Here is a 21,832-nt window from a genome sequence, read left to right on the forward strand (position 1 = left end):
TGGCACTGCTCCAGAACACAGGTCTTCACCTCCTGCTCCACCTCTGGCCATTCTGGAGGCTTCCCTCGCATTGCCTTCTTTGTCTTGGCATCTGAAGAAGTGTTTCTTCCTGTCGTCCCACAACCTGCTGACACTCTCTGTGGGAGGAGGTCCAGAGTGTCTCTTGGCAGCTCTGCTGCCATGCTTTTTAGCATATTTCATAACTTTTAGCTTAAAGATTGCAGTGTACAAAAACCATTTTGACATTTTCCAAGGGATTTTCCAATAATTTCTCCCAACTAAAGTGTACAGAGAGAAATGTTGCACTGTTCACCCTACAGTAATCAAGTCAGCATCATCTATCTTATCAAGTGGATAACAATTGGCATCATCTATCTTACTCTGTGGATAACAACACTCACTCTTTCTTTCATTTTGTTGAAGCACTGGCTGAAACTGCTTTCATTATAAGTTCAGGTAAATTCAACAAAACCAATTATCATATTCCAGGGTATTATTGTGCATATGGATATCGTTATTGCTTTCTAGAGTTACACTTTTAACGTGTAAGCACAAATAGAAAAATTAAAAACAGCCCTGACTGGTGTAGCTCAGTGGATACAGCATGGACTATGAACCAAAGGGTCACCAGTTCAATTCCCAGTCAGGGCACATGGTCCCCAGTACAGGGTGCTCATGAGGCAACCACACACTGATACTTCTCTCCCTCTCTGTCTCCTTCCCTTCCCCTCTGTCTAAAAATGAATAAATAAAATCTAAAAAATAATAATAATAAAAGAGTTAGAAACATGTATATAAATATGGAATTAGTACTACCCATGTATAATGTGTCTCATTTTTCCCTCAAAAATCTGGGCAAAGAAGTGTGCTTTATACCTGGCAAAATACAGTAAATTCAAGAACAAAAAGAGTCACATCCCCAATTTAATCAAACAATTTAATCAAAAACATTTTAGACTTCCCCTTACCTTTAGTTCCAAAAATTGATTTGATCCAACTGTTCTGTCCAAATTCGTTCTGAGGGGAAAATGAATCTGTGTGGTTCTCTGTAACTTTTTCATTCAACAACTCCCTTTACGTGTATCAGAAATGACCTGTGACTGTTAACTAAATTCCCAACAGTTTTCCACTACATGAGAGAGATGCCCCAAACAAATCAACTTATTTTCAGACCACAGATCCAAGCAGGGCAGCAAGGAGACTGGACAGCTGAACTGTGATGAACATAAGGCTATGTATTTCCTCACCACCCAGGAACACCTGATATTAGAAGGAAGCCTCATCCCTCCACCCCCTCACCGAGTCTGTTTGCTCAGGGTGAGAGTGAGCTTATGAGACAGACTTTCTGACAAGGGAGTATTTGGGTGGTTTGGGATAGAAAAACATGAAAGGAACAGAAGAAGCTAAGTCTCCCCATGACAGAGGAAAAAAGAAAGTGTATTACAGAATTGAACAAGATCAGAGAACAAGTATAGCATAGAAAATATAATCAGCCCTGGTTGGTGTGGCTCAGTGGATTGAGCACCAGCCTGTGAACAAAAGAGTCACAGGTTGGATTCCCAGTCAGGGCACATGCCTAGGTTTCGGGCCAGGTCCCAGAAGGGGACACAAGAGAGGCAATCACACATTGATGTTTCCCTCTGTCTCTCCCTCCCTTCTCCTCTCTCTAAAAATAAATACATAAAATCTTTGAAAAAAATATAATCAATAATATTATAATAACTATGTACGGTGCCAAATGGGTACTGAAAATACTAGGAGGAACATTTTGCAAAGTATATGGTTATCTAACCACTATACTATATACCTGAAACTAATATAAGGTAATATTGAATGTAAACTGTAATTGAAAAAAATTTTTAAATTACACAAGATCAGAGAACAGAACCAAACGGTGCCTTTCAGGATAAACAAGGGACCCCTCTGGCTGCTCTGAGGAAAGGTTATTGAATGTCTCCAGGCAGGAAGGATAACTGTAAGGAAAAGATATACATAGTCCACCCTCTGCTTCCATTACTGCATTAGGTCAGTTTGAACATAGTTTTGCTCATATTAGTCAGAGCTGACATGGGTCCTAGAGATGATTAGGCCTATCCCAGCCACCCTCACCAACCAGAGAACACATTCATGACAAACCCAAATTCTGGAACCATTTCAAGTCACTCCACATTGTAGCCACTCAGGAATAGTATGAGCTTTGTTAAAAAGCCTGTATTTTTTAGTTCAAGAAATAAGTAAAAGTTCACAAGCAGTCCAGAACAGGTGCCAGGATTTTGCTCTAAACATTCAGTCATACTTGCTGCAGAAGCTCAGGCTCCACAGAATCACTCTGGCCAGTGCTTCCTAAGATGCTCTTTCAGCTGAGGAATGGAAGGCAGCAGCTGCTGGCACTCATGACAACGCAGGGGCAGCTTCAAGAGTTCAGGCATCCCATCTCGGACAGTCACTCTTCCAGCCTCTTGTACCATCGCAATCACAGCTGCAAGCAAGATACAAAGTTCAGAGCCCAGCTACTCTGAAAAGCCAATACAAAATTTAAAAAAAAAAATCTGACTCCAAATAAAAATATGACAGGTACCCTAAAGCTAGTAAATGAGGTTAGACTCATTGCTGGGAAAATAGGCTTGATCAGATTCTGAATCTGGGCAACTTATTTTGAAGATGATTATTTTCCTTTAAGATACACTCTAAACAATCTATGTTACCATGTCAAAGGCTTATTACAGTGTTTTACTCATGGTTGGCCCTTGGTCAATGGCCACGGTCACTGTTAACTTGCCAGCATACTGAAGTTCCACAGAATACACACTGGGAAATGCTTCCTTCTGCATACATAGCCTTCCCCTGTTTATTAACCACTCCTGGCACGAGGCAGCCCCAAGCTCCTGCCCAGCGGATGGCAGAGGAAACATAGAACTATTTAGAGCTTCCACATCTATGAAGTCCAATAACTCTCAGAACAATTTTTAAGTCCCCTGGTGTTATAATAAAACACCTTTTTGACCCTGACACAACAACTTTCTAGGTCCCCCAAGAAGGTTGCTCACATCAAAGTGACAACCCTACCATAATCCAAATAATCCAGTTTCCCTTAATGAGGCCCTCTTTATAGGGAACACAAAGTTATACGTAAGTTTTGAGACCTGGTAATTATTTAGGGAAACAGCTAAATCGAGTATGAGAACATGAGAAAATGAAATAAATGTAAAAACCAAAGAATACTGTTTACCTTGTGATTCTAGGAAGTATTCTGTATTAAAAGAATTCCAATGTTTTTTGTTTTTAAGGCAAGGTGAATCAAAATCCTGGCTGATGACATGAAGGTGGACATGGCTAGTTGAGAGGGAAAAAAATTGACGATTAAATCCATTAAAGATTGTGGTTAAATTAAAAAAACAAACAGTACAAGTATGGGTATGTAAACTATTAGCAGTGTTCCCATTTAATTCAATTCATTCATTCACTTCAGACTATTTAATGCTCATTAAGTACCCAGATGGGCCAAGCTCTGTTCTAGCACTGGGAATTTAATAGTGAACAAAATAAAAAAGGCCTCTGTCCTTCTAGAAATTATGTTCTCATGAGGGTGACAAATAAAATATAAGTAGACCAATACACAAGAAAAATTCAAATCCTTAACATTGCTAAGAAAATAAGAACACAGGGAAATGTAACAGAGAGTGCCCAGGGGGTAGAGGTTGCCTCTTTAACTAGCTTAGGGTGTTCAGAGAAGGCCTCTCCCAAGCAATGATTTGAGCTGAGAAAGCAGTCAAGCAAGCAAAGATCTGGGGAAAGAGTATTTCAGAGAGCAGGGGGGCCAAGCACAAAGGCCCTGAGATGAAAAAGGGCTTAGTGTACCCAAGGAACAGAGAGGTAATGTAGCCAGAATGACTGTAGCCATGGAGCAGAGATTAAGTAGGAGACAGATCATAAAGGTCTTGTAGGTCGGCAAGGGATCTGCACTATACTCTCTGTACAGTAGGGAACCACTGAAGGATTTTAAGCAGGGGAGTACTACTATCTGAGCCACACTTTTAAAAGATGACTCTGGCTGCTGTGTAAAAAAAGACTATAAAGTGAGTAAGGATGGATACAGAGAGACCTAGCTGTTCAAGCCAGAAATAATGATGTCTTAGACTAGAGCTATAGTAGGTGAGATGACAAGAAGCAATCCAATTTTTAATACATTTTGGAACAGTACCAACAAGACTTACTATTGAATTGGATATGGGTTTCAGGAGGTGCCACCTACAGAAATGGAGAAGCTTGCAGGAAAAGTAGGTATGAGGAAGAAACTCAAGAATTCTCTTTTCAACTTGTTAAACCAAGTAGTATACCTTTTTGTATAGCTTTGACTCCTAGAATCAATAATACTTCAGTAATATAGGACCAAGGACACCCTACAATCAACATTACAGAAACCTAGTGCCCAAGTCTTGGTTTATAAATATCAGTCTCCAATAAGAGGAACTAGGGATCTTGACAGAAGTGGTTCATTCCAGGGCTAGATCAGGAAAAATATAAGATGATCCTGGAATATCTTATTCCAGAAAATAAATAAGTGCTCAAAAAATGCTGGGGTCATGTCAAAGTGCTGCAGGAGTCAACCCAAAGGACCTTCCAATGACCACAGCTGGAACCATTTGAACAACAAAACAAATAATAGGTCAAATTAAAACCTATAAAATAAAATAAATACCCATGAGTCCTTACTAATAAATTATTGAATAAATACAAAATCGGGCCCTGGATGATGTGTCTCAGTGGATTAAGCACCAGCCTGTGAACCAAAGTGTCGCTGGTTTGATCCCAATCAGGGCACACGTCTGTGTTGTGGGCCAGGTCCCCAGTAAGGGGAGCGTGAGAGGCAACCACACATCATTGTTTCTCTTGCCCTCTCTTTCTCCCTCCCTTCCCCTCTGTCTAAAAATAAAATAAATTTTAAAAAATTGCATAATCAGGGTTGGGTGGGGAGATAGCTCTTCTACCTACAAGAATTCCAATTAATAAATTAGAAGGAATGAGAAAAACATAAAATCACCATTAGGTAAACTCCATAGTAATAACTACTGCAGGCAATATCCACCAATAGAGATGCTAAAATTACTGGACAAAAGTTTGAGGAGGAACAAGACAGTAGCACAGTCTCAAAATACTCATGATATTCATCAATTATAAAGGAAAAAATACTAACTTTGAGTAGAGAAACCTGGCAGACATCACTTAACAAAGTGACCAAGGTGAACATCATGAAGTTATAAACCATATCGACATCATGCACTCCTTGATACGATGCACTGAGAAGGACACATCACTTCTGTGGCATTTTGGCAAAAAAAAAAAAAAGAAAGAAAAAAGCATAACCTCAATCTAAGATGAAAAAACATTAGACAAACCCAAACTGAGAGACAGCCTGTAAGATAACTAGCCAGTGCTCATCAAAAGTGTCAAGGTCATAAAAACCAGAAAAGGAAGAACTGTTGCAGATTAAGGGAGACTAAGGAGAGATAACAAATAACTGCAATGCAGGGTCCTGGACAGGATCCTGGAGCAGAAAAAGATTATGAGAAAAATGGGTGAAATTCAAATAAGATCTAGTCTAGAGTTTAATTGTGGTGATGTTATGGAAGGTTTTTGTTCTGCTTTATACTTTTCTGTTTTAGATTTTCTACATTGAAAATACATTACAGTAAATGAATGGATCAAAAAACTATGGTACATTTACACAATGGAATTCTATGCAGCAGAAAGAAAGAAGGAGCTCCTACCCTTTGCAACAGCGTGGATGGAGCTGGAAAGCATTATGCTAAGTGAAACAAGCCAGGCAGTGAAAGACAAATACCATATGATCTCACCTTTAACAGGAACCTATATAACAAAACGAAGAAACAAAATATAACCAAAGACACTGAAATAAAGGTCAGGCTGACAGTGCCCACAGAAGAGAGTAGAGGGAATTTAAGGGAACAGTGGGAAGGGTTCACGGGAACAAACTTAAAGGACACAAGGTCATAAACTAAGAGGAGAGTGGTAATGGGAGGGAAGTGGGGAGGGGTGGGAGGGCGGGCTGGATTGGGAGTAAAAAGGAGAAAACTGTATTTGAATAATGATTAAAATAAAATTAAAAAAAGAAAATACATTACTTTAACAATAAAAAAGTTATTTGTTACCTTTTCCTTTCCATAACATTTATTCAAAATTACCGTATTTTCGGACTATAAGACGCACACCCCCCCCCCAATTTGGGAGGAATAATGGTTGTTAATGCTGCTGTTGAGTTCTGTTAACATTTATGTTGGTGAAATGTTATTTTTTTCCATATTTCTAACCAGATCTTTTTTAATATATTTTATTGATCACAGTGATAATTACATGGTATGTACATTTGTCAAATTTGACCATCTGTACATGTGACCAAACTATAATCTTATTATGCATTTTATTCTATGTACATTATGGCTTAATTTAAAAGAAAGAGCATTGATAGGAGAAAAATATGTGGCACAAAAATTTCATTAGGTTAAAGTATCCTAATTACCCACCTAAATAAAATGTGAAGAATGTTGGGTGCTTAAAAAAAAATAACCAAAAGGTATTATGATACATGGTACAACATGGATGAACCTTGAAGAATTATGTTAAGTAAAATAAGCCAGTCACAAAAGGACAGATTTTATATAATTCCACTTATATGCAGTACTTAGAGTAGTCAAATTCATAGAGACAGAAAATAGAATGATGGTTTTGAGGGGCTGGTGGGAGGATGGAATGGAAGGTTGTGTGGGAAGATAAAGTTCTAGAAATATAGTGGTGATGGTTGCACAATGTAAATGTACTTAATGACATTAAACTGTACACTTGAAAATAGTTAAAATGGTCAATTTTGTTATGTTTATTTTACCACAAAAAAAAAAACTACCCAAGATAAAAACTCTGAACACCAATTAGTCTGCCTATCTTGTTGCTTAGCTGTAAACAACTGTGGAGATCTGCCTTACTTGCATTCTTTGAAAACAATCAATCATTCATTTCTGAATCCTTCTGGCTACGAGCCCAAAGAAAGCAAACTCTGCACTTTTCTCTCATTTTGTTTTAAATCTTAGATCTACTATGCTGTCATAACAGAAGTCAGTGACGTTTGTCTCCTTCAGAGCAATGGTCCTTAATCACTTAGTGGTTGTAGAGGCTTCTGAAAAGTCACTGACCACAATTCTTCATCAGAGAGTAATGAAGCTGCTTCATCTAGTTCATAGGTTAGGTTCTCAGAGGTTTACACTTTGAGAGGAACAAAAAAAGTATGATTGAATTACAAGCAGAAGTAGGAACTCAAGGCTTACAGACAAGTCAGACAGGAGGGTGGGAGTTTCAGCCCGCCTGCCTTGGAAACATCCACCCTACTTCTCCAGGCCTCATGGCTATCAGCACACTCAGCAGACTCAGGCTGAATCCATATGCCCACCAAGACAAAATCAGGACGTACCAGCACTACCCACAAGGCTTACCTCATGCTGGGAATGGCATGGTAGCCCAATCGAAAGCGGAGTTTGCTGGACCCAGCAACATCTGCAATCACCTTTTCCCCCACAGCATGCATGTGTTTGAGGAGCTCAAGGTGTTCCCTGGTCACAGCCTTCAGACTGGAAATGGAGGCCCATGGTAAGACCAGCCAGTGGTGACGAGCCTTGGGGTATTTATCTTTAATCACCACCACCTGCTCATCTTTGTAAACCTAGCAGAGGGGCACAGGAAAAGGGAACAGATATCTTCCATGCATCTTCTGTGTGCCAAGTGATGTCATATTTGTTAACTCACTTAATCCCCACCACAATCATCTACAAAAGGCTTTAGTATCCCAATTTTGACAGATGAAAGCACAGAGACTCAGGTAAGTTGAATGTCTTGTGCAAAGTCACAGTCACTAAGTAGGAAATCTAGAATTGCAACCCAGATCCAGTGGACTCTAATCTGTGTTTTAATCACTACACTACACAGAATACACAGAAGATGCACAGTACAAAGTAGTTCCTAAGGATCTGATGTGAAATCCCTGCAGGCATCAATTCGAATGCTCCCTTCTCCACTCTTCCACAGCAGGCCACATGACATCTACACATGTGTTCCAAGAAGCCCTATCAGATCTGGCCCCTTGTCACCCCAGGATATAATTTAAGAATTCAAAGACCCCCTCCCAGGGTGGTGCCAAACTATTAATCCCAGTGCAGCCTGTAAGTACAGTCACAATACATTATCTAACACTCTCTTGAAAGAAACCACAGTAAGGTTAACTCATCTCCTGTTAACAATATCCAGAAGTTTAGGAGGAACAAGGCAGAGGGGATATTCATTTGAAGAACAGAGCTTCTCTCCAAAGAATTCCAGGTGCTCACTTAACTGACAATGGGAAAAGCTACCTGTCCTCACAAAATAGCCAATAAAACAAATCTCATTCAGCCCTGGCTGGTGTTGCTCGGTGGACTGAGCACCAGCCTGCGAACCAAAGAGTCACCAGTTCCATTCCCAGTCCAGGCACATGCCTGGGTTGTCAGCCAGATGCCCAGTAGGGGGCATGCAAGAGGCAACCAATTGATGTTATCTCTTGCATACTGATGTTTCTTTCCCTCTCTTTCTCTCTCCCTCCCCTTCTAAAAATAAATCAAATATCTTTTAAAAATCTCACTCAGAATAACTGATCTCCTTTGATTTCATTTGTAGTTATGACCTCTGCAGAATGGTCTTTTTTTTTTAAGATTTATTTATTTATTTTATTTTATTTTATTTATTTTTAGGCAGAGGGGAAGGGAGAAAGAGAGGGAGAGAAACATCAATGTGTGGTTGCCTCTCATGTGCCCCTACTAGGGACCTAGTCCACAATCCAAGCATGTGCCCTGACTGGGAATCAAACCAGCAACCCTTTGGTTCGTAGGCCAGTGTTCAATCGACTGAGCCACATCACCCAGAGCGCTGGTCATTTAAACATGAAATATATTTCAATGCCAAAATTTTATTCTGACCTGCATTTTGGGGTCCTGCATAGAAATCTTCAAGCCTTGACTCCAGTGGCCCAATGACTCCTAAAACAAAAAAGGGCAATGTAAATCTCAAATGCCAATAGTTAAATATAGCATTAGTTAACACTGTATGTCAGCAAAGTTCGACCAAACTTGCAAATAAGGTGAAATTTTTAAGAATTTATTTTAGCCCTGGCTGGTATGGCTCAGTGGATGGAGTGCCAGCGTATGAACCAAAGGGTCTCCAGTTCTAATCAACCAAGCTACCCAGCCAGGGCTTAAATAAGGTTAATTTTTAAGAATTAAACTATATCCCCTTTATCTCAATCTTTTGCTTTTATAACCATAAGTCAACCTCATTTTCTTCCTGTGTTCAGAGCTACATGTCCTCTCCCACTCCATCTAAGCCAGACTAGGTTTCCACTTTGACATCAGGATGTGAATCACATGATCTATGAAAAGTATTCCAATGCTAACCTTCTAGATTTACAAATTACTGACCCATTTTAGTAGCTCATTGTGAAGTATAATGCCATTATCACCCTACCTTCAAGTGACTTACCTAAGGAATTCAAGAGAAAAGTACCAATTGACTGGTGACACCAACAAGTGACTCTTCCATCATGGTTAATAACCCTTGCTATGGTTCATGAATAACCCCTCACGTGTGCCTGGGCTTTATAGTGTACAAAACAACTAAGCAGTCATTACATCTCATTTAATCTCTTCATCTATCAGGCACACTATCCTCACCTTTTTGGTAGATGCATCTGTTTCCTTGTTTGGGGGCACAAAGCACTGGCTAGAGTTACTCCCAGGCTGCAGTGCTGTACTGGGCTCAGCTTCCTGGGCAGCATCCCTTTCTACAGAATCACTGCTGCCTGACCTCTTTCTCTTCCTGTGTGTCTCCAGGCCAGGGCTCTTTGCCTCCTCCTCAAACTCTACAATATATGGATAAAGTTCATTCACCATGTGGAGAACCTGGCCAGGCTGCAGCTTCACCTCTTGGTCCTTCCCAATTATGACTGAGTCAATGCTGGTGGGATTGACCCCTACCTAGGAAATATTAAGAAAATAATTATAATAATAACAACAACACCATTACAAATATAGTCACTGCTATGTTAACCACTTACTATGTGCCAAGCACTGTGCTTAATGATCACTTACATTGCTCCATCACTCCCACACATAGCAGAGAAGAGTTATGGGCTGGCACAGACACTCTAAAGTCAACAGCATGAGAAAATCATCAAGAATAAAATGGAAATCCAAGTTATACAGAGACATACCTGCTTTACCCTGACGTATCCTTTGTTACACTCTGCTTTCAACTGTACTGAAAGAGATTGAAAAAAGTTAAACCCAAATGCCATGAAGAACCAGGCACTTACTCCTATTGTCTCTACAAGACAATGAAGCCTCACTCTAGGAGGCAACTTAACGGGGATTCCTCAAAGGCCCATGAGCATAACTGCCTATCATACAGGTGGCTGGGGCTCCAAATCCTCCCATAAAATGTCCAACAGTGTACACACTCCCTTACCTACTACCAATACACCAATAGGCAGCTTCACTGAATCCCCACAAGTCTCCCTATTCCAGAGTCCTTGGCCCACCTGGGATCAAACACTCTGCAGTCATGGAAGCAGACCAACTTCTCTCACAAGCTCTTGGTTCAGGATTAAACCAGGCTTCCACTATCATATAAAACTATCAGATGCCTTTAACAGATAAAGTGGTAAATGATACATTCCCAGAAAACAGAAGTTCAGCTGCCCTTGGGTTGGAGGAATGGACAGAATATTCTAGGAAGAAGAATATTCAAACAGAATAGTCTGAGCATGTGTGAGAAGTAACATTCAACAATTGTGTTCAGAGACATGAACAAAGTTTCTGGAGTGAGACAGGGAGCAAAAAAGAGACACCATAGCTCCTCTCCAGGGAGGACAGGCAGAGGACAGGCTGACATTGTGACAAGGGGGACAGAGTGCAAGAAGCAGTATCTGCTTCTGTATCTTGGGCCTAGAAAGGTCAAGCATGACTTTTTCTTTCCCCCGCTTAGATTAACTCATGTGACAAAACCAGTGGTCAGTGCTGCAGACTCCAAGCCTTGGAAAACCCTGCTACAGGGAACACACCACAGGTGGGAGGCCTGGGAACAGTAAGCATGTCCAGAAGTTTACAGGCAAAAAAGGAGGTATATGGTAAGGCTTTTTCCTAAGGACTTTCATTTCATTAAATCCCAACGATGACATTTCAAAAGCTAAATGCCATAGTCTTAATGAGATGCCTCCCTCTGTAGGAGGCAATATGTAAAGGATGGAACCATTCCATCACTTCTCAGACATGGTTTCAGCCTGGAGATCCCAGAATTTAACAGTCTCACTGCCCAACGTGGATGCTCCCTGAGCAAAGTGGGGTGCAGGATCAGTCCCACCACCCACAGCAACAGAAAGGACCTGCCTGTTCTCAACACTGAATAGTAACTGCTTTCAGAGGGTGGAATCAGGAGTGAATGGTGCCCTGGTGTTGGCTAAAAGAGCTCAGTTCCTGAGTTCTGTTTATAGCAGACAAAAGGTTTTCTACCATGAGCATCCAAAAAATGTGCACCTTTGGTTATCACTACTCTAAAGAACCACACGCGATACTCTCCACATTCCTGAGACCAGTTACCTTGCTGTCGAGAACATTTCTTATCGGTGATCTTGGTCTCTGGGCTACGCCCAATGGTGACTGCTTCCAAATGTGGAAGTTTGATCCGCTGGTGCCGGTTGTCCTGTCTCACCAACCAGCACACCCGCATCATTACTCTGAGAGACAAAACAGAAGAGAACTGCTGGAAAAACTGGCACAAGTCCTCCAGAGCCACACCCCAGCATACCCCACATGCCATTTACAAGCTGTTCACTGGAGACAAGTAGCTTCACCTCCCTAGTTTCAATTTCCTCACCTGTAAAATGTGATAATGACAGGACTCATAAGGACTCATGAGGATAAAACGTGAGTAAAGTATTCATCTCTGTGCTGAATCATGCCAAGCAATCAAATATGTGTTATGCTTATGGTATACTTTATGTGGACATTAGGTTACAAGCTGAGGGTCAAAGAATGATTAAACACTGTCCTTATCCTTGTGGGGCCTGGCATACAATGGGACAGATAGACTCATATACCAATTCTTAAAATATAATGTGACAAGCATTATAAGAAGGAAAGAATCAAAAATGGCATTAGGCCGGCCAAAGGAATGACTGACTCTTACAGAAAGTATAAAAAAAGGCTTAACTAATAAAATATATTTATGTTGAGGCTGTTTTGTTTTTGTTTTGTTTTTTTAAGGACAAAATGGAGTTTGCCTGGCAGAAAACTAAGACATAAGAACAGAAGATGTTCTTCAGTCCACAAGCATTTTGTGTGTTTTAGAAGATTTCCCTCCTTAGCTATCATCACATACTGATATTAAAATGAAACATTTTGCTGCCATCTGCCAGAAGGCTGTCATAAGAAATACACAAACCTACAATTTCTAAAGTATGAATGCAGCACCTGTGTGCAATATACAACCTGCACAATAGTGGAGTCGCTGTGCTCTTTTGAAAAACTACCTTTAAGGCCATGCAGAGAATCAGCAGAAGAGAAAGAGACAAGAAATTCTGCCTGAACAAAAGCAGAACAAAGGGGATAGAGAAAGAGCCAGAAGAAATCATGAAGGTAGACTTAATTACTGACTGCATTTGGGGAATGACAAAGGAGTAATTTGGAAATATTTATTAACCAAAAGGAAGAATAAACAAAGAGACATAATATGGGGATAAATGGTAGGTGAAGAAGGGATGATTTCATATTAAAACACCATTAGTTTAAGTTGACTATGAAAGATCCAAGAGTCAAGCTGCATATATGGGTATGAAGCTCAGGTAGAGGAATGGACCAAATACTTGAGAGGGAGGCAGAGAGATGATGAGATTACCCAGGGAGATAGAGCAGGGAATTACGTGCAGGAATGGACGAGATCTTGGGATGCCTCTCTAGACTCCCTAAACTTACCAATGCTCAAACCTCTAATACCCTCTCTTTAAGAAATGTCCCCTGTAAGCAAGGCAACAACTATCAGGCCCTCTGCACAAGCTCTGCGTCCAAAGGGGAAGAAGAAACCATATTTTAAAAATCAGAGTTTCATTCCCATCTGCAAAGACAGGATAATGCAAGGCAGAGTGAACACATGAGTGCTCAGAGGGCCAAGTCACAGAATATGGATCAGTCAGGAAAGGTTTCTGAAACCTCCCAGTCGAAAAAGCCAGGAGCCAATGGAAGAAAAGGAGTGGGCAGGGACATCCCATTTTTAAAAATACAAGTGACAGCACAGATTTCAGCAATGACAAGCCATTGGTAAGGGGTGGAAAGCAGACCTTAGCTCGCTGAGCCAGAGGGTGTCCCAAAGGGTAACAAAAAAAGGCAGAGGGGTTGAAAGAACACTAAGCTGAAAAGTTGAGATCTGACAATCAATAAGAGACCATTGCCAGGTTCTGAGCTACATACTAAGGTGAAACAACAGCTGTGGTAGGCAGGCTGGAGTGGAGAAATCTACGATCAAAAATTAGGCCCTGGCTTATGTAGCTCAGTGGATTGAGTGCCGGGCTGTGAACCAATAGATCACCAGTTCAATTCCCAGTCAGGACATATGCCTGGGTTACAGGCCAGGTCCCCAGTTGTAGAAGTGCAAGAGGCAACCAATCAATACATCTCTTGCACATCAATGTTTCTCTTTTGTCCTTCCTTCCCTTCTCTCTAAATAAATAAAATCTTTTTTAGAAAATTGGTCAGGAGGCTGTTAATATGTGACCCAGAGTGAAGTCCAAAAGGCAGTTTAGCAGGTCTTTGTGAAGGAGCTGATGCCAAAGCATGAAGAGTCAGCTATAAATCCAAAATCTTAATCTGGAGTGTCAAATAATGATGGTGCTACAGGCGGGTCCCACTTTTAAATACTATGTGTTCAGAAGGGCATCTGTTTGTTCTCGCTGGAAACTGATGAACGAGCAGGTAAAGCGCTGAGAAGTATATTTTCATTAGGCAGGGAGACAAGTCATGTGATGATGACTGACTACTCACTGCAACAATAAAAGAATCCTGGAGAGAGCAGTTTGACAGCAGAGACAGGAAAGAATCCAACAGACAGCTGAGAGCATGGCTGCTAGTTGCAGGATAACAGGAACTACCCCTCCTGCCCTACACAAACACATACTCACAAGCTTCATTCTCCCCAAAGTTCTGACGTTATGATGTTCCACCTCAGCACTCCCCAAGAAGCTGAAACAATGACTACACAATACTTAGGCAACTAACCTTACATAATATCTTGGCTTGTTTCAGACTAGTTCTAACTTCTAGGAATAAAGCATTTTAGAGTGTGGGGAGCACTTAAGGACGGGTGTTTCTGAATCTTCAATATAGTCCATCCAATAAAACTCCAAAAACTGCAAGCTCTACAATAGCAGAAGTCTGTTTGTTTACCAATATAGCTCAGCACTTAATACAATACTGGCATATAGTAAGAATATAATAAATATTTGCAAATGAATAACCAGATGACCTATCCAGGTTCTCTTCCCTTTTCTGGCACCCCCTCTTATGTGGGGTGCTTTGCTCCTCTCTTTGGGCAATCCCATCCTCCCATCTATGTGGATAAGTTGTAATTCTATTTTTCAGCTCCATACTTTCCATTCCAGAGTTGCGGGGACTGGTCAGAAAGAAATTCTAATTATTTCTCAGGGAACCCAAGTGATCCAATAAACCACACAAGGCCAGAAATCTGATAACCTGGAACAGTGCTGTCCAGTAGAATTTTCTGCAATGATGAAAGTGTTCTCAATCTGCACCATCTAATAATGCAGCCATCAGGTGACAGTCTGAAATGTAGCCAGCACAAGGAGGAACTGAGTATCTTAGATTCCTTTTAAACTTAAATAGCTAGTTATATGTGGTTGATGGCTACTATAATGTCCAGCACAGCCCTGAAAACTTGCCCAGCCCTGATCAATCCCAAATCCCTCGGACTTGAGGTTAATACCCTCATATTCTAACCCCATAGAAGTTATTTATTACCCCTCCCACTTCTTCATTGGACTAGTCCCATTTACCCATCCTCTCTCTCCTCCCTACCCCCAGACAAATATGTGTCTCCCAAATAAACAATCCTTAATATCCCCTAGTATTATTGGTTTATACTCTTTACCCACTCCTAGACACCTAAGTCCTTCACAACTTTCAAGCCCCACTTCCTCCCTGAGGCTTTCACCAAACTGTCTTCTCTTTCCTACATCTTGTTATTGGGTGTGGTCCATTTACCTTCACAATTCTCTAAAACTTGTATGTGGATGTAATTCTACTCTCCAGATGAGAATAAAATCTCCTTGAATACAGACTGCATCCATGTCCAGAAAACTCAGAGGAAGGCTCTCTGGAGATCACTGCCCTGGGTCAGGCCTGGCCTTATACTTCTGAATCCCCTGGTGTTCAGCATACTTTTATCAAGTGTGTATCATGTGCTAGGTACTTGCTAAATGTCTTGCTTATATCATCTCATTTAATCTTCACAACAACTCTCATTTTAAGAAAAAATGTAAGGCTTAGAGAAGATAAGTAATGTGTTCAAGTCACACAGCCAATGTGTGCCAGAGCTGGGATTTGAAATAATGCCAAAGAACAGGTTCTTAATCACTACACTGTATACTGGTACCTTTTGTTTTCACTCATTTGATCATTCTGTCAAAGTTACAGCATGCCCATACCCTGGCCGGGTGGCTCAGTTCATTGCAGCATGGTCCCATACGGGTTCAATCCCCAGTCAGGGCATATACCTAGGCTGTGGGCTTGATTCCCAGTCAGGGTGCATATGGGAGGCAACTGATCAATGTTTCTCTCTCCCCTCCTCTCTCTCTCAAATCTATAAACATATCCTCAGGTAAGGATAAAAAAAAAATTACTTCATGCCCAGTATGTTCCTTGTGCCATTCTGGTGCTAGGAGCAAAGACATAATACATCTTATTTGCATTGTATGATACAAGTATAATACAACATACTTGCCATCAAAAGGGTTTCATGGGAGCACAAAGGTGAAGTACCCAACCTAGACTTGGAAAAAGGAGGTGTCAAGAAAAATTTCCTAAAATTTCCTATAGGAGGTGGTCCTAAAAATGAGTCCTATATATTGAATATAAACCAGGTTAATTAGGTAAGAGGGAGCAGCCTAATTAGGTAAAAAGGAGAAAGTGAAGAAAGAAATCAAGGAGAAGATTCCAATAAAAGGGAACAGCAAAGGCAAATACACAAAGAAACAGCACTGTGCATATGAAGAAGCAGTTCAATGTTGCTGCAATCTAAAGTATGAGGCAGAAAAGAGGCTGGAGATGTAAAAAGGTCCAAATGAAGCAGAGCCCTGGGTGAGTGGCTGAGTAGCTCAAATTTTAGAAGTTCCAATGGATTTTGCAATTCAGTAAACAATAAATACTTACTGAACGAATGAGAGAAAAGATCAGATGAAAGAACAGCTCTTTAAAGATTATTAAGCAGGACTCTGACACAGATGTTTTCAAAGATCTTTTAGGGGAGGAGGTAGGTAGTCTGGAGAATGGTTATGTGGGGAAAGAACTAGAGACAGGGAAATCAGTTAGAAGCCCATGTTCCAGGTAAGAGATGATTAGCCTAAAGTAGGACAATAGTAGAGACAAAGCAGAGGGCACAGATTTGAGAAACATTTAGGGAGTGAAATCACCGGGATTTAGTGATGAATGTGACAGAATAAGTTCAGGGAAGATACTGAGTTCGGTTTTGGGCCTCTGAATTTGAACTGCCTGTGGACTTACACGCAGAGCCGTCTGGCAGGGTAGTCAGAGGTGAGGGTGAAACTCAGAAAAGGGGTCTTAGATGACAATTCCTATTTGAGAGCATGTAGGGAGTTAAAACCAAGCCAGGTGATGTGCTCACTGAGCAGTGTGTACAGAATGAAAAGAACAGTGGGCCAAAGCCACAAGCATTGGAAACACCCAATATTTTAGGAGAGGATAGAAACTAATCACAGGAGAAATGACTGGTGTGAGAGGAACCTGGAGAAACAGCTGAAATATAAGCTCCTTAAGGAAAGGCACTTTGTCTTATTCATCTGTATTACAATAAATGTTCACTGAACAAATCAGCTGAGTGCATTATCCTGGAAAGCAAAGGAGAAGGAAGTGAGAGGCATCAAAGTTTCAAAAGCGGCAAAGGGATCCAGTAACGATTTTAAAATGTCTGTCTGGTTTGAGAAGTAACCACTGGTTACCTTAGAGTAAAATTTCAGGGGAATAACAGGTCTAAAAGCTAGACTGCAGAAGGAAATGGGAGGTGAATAAATGGAAACAGAATTTAGAATATGCTTTAAAACGCCTTGGGTAAGAACGGGAAGAGTTGCTGGATGGCAGCTAATGGAAGATGACCACAAAGAACTTTCTCTTTTCTTTCTGGCTTACAGGTGGGAGTGGGGGTGAAGGATGGCCAGAAATCTGAGAAATCTGACCTTGTTTATACATGACTGTAACAGGGGCAGAAAAGACAAATGAAAACAAAGTCTCATAGGTGAGAGTATAAAACAAAGCTCAGAAACACAGATGGAGATTTGCTTTGATCAGAATATACAACTTATCTTAAGGTAAAGGTGGGTGTAAACCTAGACGGCTTCGTTAAAGGGGAGGCAGAAATTTCAGGAAAAGCACATCTGATGCCTTCAATTTTCCCCATAAAATAGTAGATAACAATGAAGTGAAGTGTATGGGAGCCTAAGGAACAGGTGAATAATCAATATAGAAAAGTGGATAACGCCCAGGGCTCTGAAGTCCAAATGCTTGAGTTCAAACTGTGGCTCCACCACCTACTCACTGTGTGACCTGAGGCCAGTTATTTAATCTAAGCCTTTACTTCTTCGGCTGTAAAACAGTATTAACAACTCTCTACACTACAAGGGCTAAATGAGGAAGTATGTAAAGATCAGTGTCCGGGAAAATGTAAGCATTCCAAACTCTTACCACTCTCGTTAACAGTAAAGGTAGGATGAGAGCGGGAGCTAAAAACCATCCCACAGCAGACTGTGCAACTACGGTGAAAACGTACAAAACCGTAGTGTTTCCCCATATGCACAGTCTTGTCCCAAGTGTCCTAACGATCTCCAACGTTAAGTCAAACTACAAGAAGGCTGCAAACCTGGGCCACATTAATTCCAAGTGGAAATTATATCACTGTTTTGGATCCCTGGTCTGCGGGAGAACAGACTTGCTTCTTCGGGCCTTTCCGTACAGCCTGTTGAGGACGCTGTGAAGGGCCCTCGAGTTCCTTTCAGGGAACGTTTCTCAAAGAAACAATGTCCTTCCTGGCAGGCTGAGCCGCCCCCATGGGTTGGACAGTGTTCACTCTCTAATCTTTCGTCTGTTTGAGTCGCGACCAAGGTAGGTATTGGTGTCGGGGTCACGGGTGAAGAACGCGAAGTGAGGCGGAGACCAATGTGAGCGCCGCCAACACGTGGCCCGCGGGAGCGGTAGGAAAGTGGGTAGCCGAGAGCCCTGCAGCCCGAGGCCAGAGCAGCGCCTGCCGGGGAAAAAGCCATGATGGTGTTATTCAAGGCGCGTCACTCACAGACAGGAACGAACCTGGGCTCAGGCCCACGACCGTCACTTCTACACGGCCCGCACCGGAGGTAGGCCCGAACTGCCTTACCTCCAAGAGTAGACAACTTCACGTTTTGTCTCCGCCCCGCACCACTTCCGGCGCTGTGGAATGACGTCGCCAAACTGGCGGGAACCATCGCGTCACCACTGCCTGTCCTAAGATTGGCTGAGTCTCGCCCAATGCCCGGATCGTAAACGCCCACCCCAATCGGTCCCTCAGCAGGACACGACCCAGTGTGGCTCCTGGGAGCTGTCTCAGCATCTGTCTACACGAAGGCTGCTCTCCTGTCACTGCCTCTCAGTCCTGAGTTGGGAGACACCTGAGGCAGCTATCCCCTCTGTGGCCATTTCTAGGCAGCAGTGCAGCCTGTTGACAGTTCCCTGGTAAGGAACCCACTACCTTTAGTAAGGCCCAGTTTTCCATTGTAGACAGTACCTGTTTGTAGCATTTTTCCCCGCCCCCTTTCAGAACTACAGTCTGCTTTCTCCTTTTTCAGGGCAGAAAGGACTGGTGAGGCTAGAGGTAAAGAAACCTGCTAGGACTTTTTTTAATGCTGTCCACTAAATGAACTGGCTGGGGGGGTGGGGTCAATCAAGGAAGAGACAAGCTACATGCTGGGATAAGCTGTTTCCAGATTTTTGTAGCAATCCCAGGATGTTCCCTCAGAGTCATGTATTGCAATCACTAGAAGGCATTTTGGCAGATAGAGAAATTCCTCTTATGGATGAAGGCGCAGTTCATACTTTTTCTTAAACTCAAAAGAAACTCATCCTTAAGGAATCACACTTCTTGATCAAAATGGAATATTGTTTCCTTCCATAGAAAAGCAGAAACTCAGTGTTATGAAGATACCAGAGCTATCAAAACAGAGGGTGGGAGAATCTTCCAGGAAACACGGAAGAGAGACTTGTCTGTCAGCAGAGAAATGCAAGTTTACATTAGGGTCACACCAGGAAGTGGGGAAGCACAGGAAGCACCTCAGCAGCCACATGGGCCTCACGGGCCTCACGGTGGTGCAATGTGGTTCATACTGCTCAAGATAAAAAGAGGCAACTCTGTGGACTTAACTAGTTTCGTTGTTCCATCAGAATTAAGCTTCTTTTAGTCTCTGCTTCTACCTGACCTGCCTTCCTGTGTCTTGCATTTAAAGTTGGATGGAATTATTCTAATTGGATTATTCACCAGATATTGTGCAAAATTGGGCAGAATTTCCATGCCAAGCCTATTAGGTCTAGCCCTTTGTGTACATGCAGGGGTGTCCAACTCAAAGCCCACGAGCCACATGCCACCCAGGATGGCTATGAATGCAGCCCAACACAAAATTGTAAATTTACTTAAAACATTTTTTTTCTTCATCAGTTTTCATGAGTGTCTGTATATTCAGTGTGTGGCCCAAGACAAATTTTCTTCTTCCAGTGTGGCCCAGAGACACCAGAAGGTTGTACACCCCTGGTACAACATACTATTGGCCAGAGAAGCAGAGGGACATGGCACAATGCATCGCTAAGGACATGGCAGACACTAGACTTTCACAGACTCCAAAACCAAAGATTTATCACAGATAACAGAAATAAAGAGAGTAGTCTGTAGTATTATCTAATGTAGACCCATGTCGGATCTGTAGCAGTTGCCTCACACCTGGGAACTTGTTAGGAATGCAAATTCTCAGGCTTCACCCCCACCTTACTGATTCAGAAATCTGGGGGTGGATCCCAGCAACCTGTTTTAGGCTATCCTGATGCATGCCCAAGTGAATCTGAGATTCACTGATGGAAGACAAAGGCTTCAAACTGTACACCATGATAAACTTCTTTTGTTGGCCAACTCAGGCCTTTTGAGGGTTTTTTCCCTTGGAATCCTTGAAAATCATCTGACTGGGTTTATTTCTGGGTTCTTTGTTCTATTACATTGCTCATTGTTTCTGTCTTTATGCCAGAACCACCCTGATTTGATTACTGTAGCTCTGCAATAACTTTTGAAACCAGGAAGGATGAGACCTCCCACTTCTCCCTTTTTCAAAATAGTTCTGGCTGTTCTGCTTATGGCAGGGGAGGGGGGAGGGGGGCGGGCATTTGTTGTTGTTTTTTTAATTCCAACAGTTAAAAATTCAAAGTTCTCTCATGAAAATTAGGATTCTTGGTCTGCAGGGGGAAAATAATCAATCAATTCAGCAAATTCTGGTGACAAATAGCTGGAATTGTGAGTGGTTGCTAGGTGCTCTCTAGTTTGCTACTGTCTCCACCCACTCATTTATATAACCTGCTTGTCTCCCTTAAGGCCCTTCTTTTCTTTGAACTTTGAGGCTTCTGGTCTAAAGGAAAGGCAGTTAGAGCCAGAGTACCAACCTGGGGAGGCTGCAATAGTCTGTTCCACAGATTTACTCTGAAACAAGAGTGCAAAATTCTGGGATAGAGTATAGCTCGGAAATTTTGTGGTTTTTTGTTTGTTTGCGGGGGATAGCATGGGAGGGAGTTTAGAGAAGTATTGGCAAAGACCTATCTGAGGAAAGGAAAATAAACACAGTGCAGAAAGATGAAAAGGAAACAAAGTGAATACTTAGTGGTAGAATATCCCAGGTCTTATCTAGGCTGAGAAAAGGGAATATACAAAAGCTCTACAGCAGGGCCTTTAACATATTCTTTCAGTTGGTCTGAAAAATTGGAGCTGAAGAGTACGTAGTGAAATGAAAACGGTGAGATCTGAGCAAGGCTCAGATAGTAAACCACTTTGAAATTGTATGTGTGGTCATGCTACATTTAATGAAAAATCCCTGAAGAGTTAACCAAGGAACACATTATTCAATTTTAATGTTATGAAGATAACTGTGGCTCTGTGAGAAAGAAGGGATTTGGGGGAGGACAAAACACAAAGACCGAGAACAGTTAAAAGAGTTTACTGATGTAGAACAAAGGAGGTTGGACAGGAGGTGGACTGATTCAGAAGCTATTTTGGAGGCAGTTTCAAAGAGTGCAAGACATTCTTCTTTGTAGGCAGACCTAGGTCAGATGCCAAATAATAAAAGTCACTTAATACGGATAAGACCAGAACCTAATGAGCTATAAATTAGTTGCATGTTTCATGTATCCAAGAACTTCACTGCAAACACCTGCAACTCTGCCTGTAGCTT

The 21,832-nt window shown here is 41.7% G+C and overlaps 1 protein-coding gene across 10 annotated transcripts in view; it reads right to left on the reverse strand.

Annotated features, from left to right (window-relative positions):
- Window positions 1-2,208: 2,208 nt before the first annotated feature.
- The window catches only part of APTX (aprataxin), a 38,197-nt gene continuing 18,573 nt past the window's right edge, over window positions 2,209-21,832 (reverse strand). For 4 of the 10 annotated variants that reach the window (XM_045840924.1, XM_045840927.1, XM_045840929.1 and 1 more), the window contains 7 exons: window positions 11,685-11,821; window positions 10,301-10,347; window positions 9,762-10,064; window positions 9,012-9,071; window positions 7,503-7,729; window positions 3,230-3,333; window positions 2,209-2,479 (listed from right to left, as the gene is read on the reverse strand). In XM_045840924.1, coding sequence (XP_045696880.1) covers window positions 2,325-2,479; window positions 3,230-3,333; window positions 7,503-7,729; window positions 9,012-9,071; window positions 9,762-10,064; window positions 10,301-10,347; window positions 11,685-11,817 — 1,029 coding nt within the window. In that variant the 5' untranslated portion in view covers window positions 11,818-11,821 and the 3' untranslated portion in view covers window positions 2,209-2,324. Of the gene's footprint in view, window positions 2,480-3,229; window positions 3,334-7,502; window positions 7,730-9,011; window positions 9,072-9,761; window positions 10,065-10,300; window positions 10,348-11,684; window positions 11,822-18,243; window positions 18,595-18,672; window positions 18,813-21,832 lie in introns of those variants that run through there. The other 6 variants (XM_045840926.1, XM_045840925.1, XM_045840928.1 and 3 more) reach the window with 6 other exon arrangements.

Source organism: Phyllostomus hastatus, unplaced genomic scaffold (assembly GCF_019186645.2).
Source record: "Phyllostomus hastatus isolate PE091 unplaced genomic scaffold, TTU_PhHast_1.1 phas_contig_34, whole genome shotgun sequence".
Lineage (NCBI taxonomy): Eukaryota > Metazoa > Chordata > Mammalia > Chiroptera > Phyllostomidae > Phyllostomus > Phyllostomus hastatus.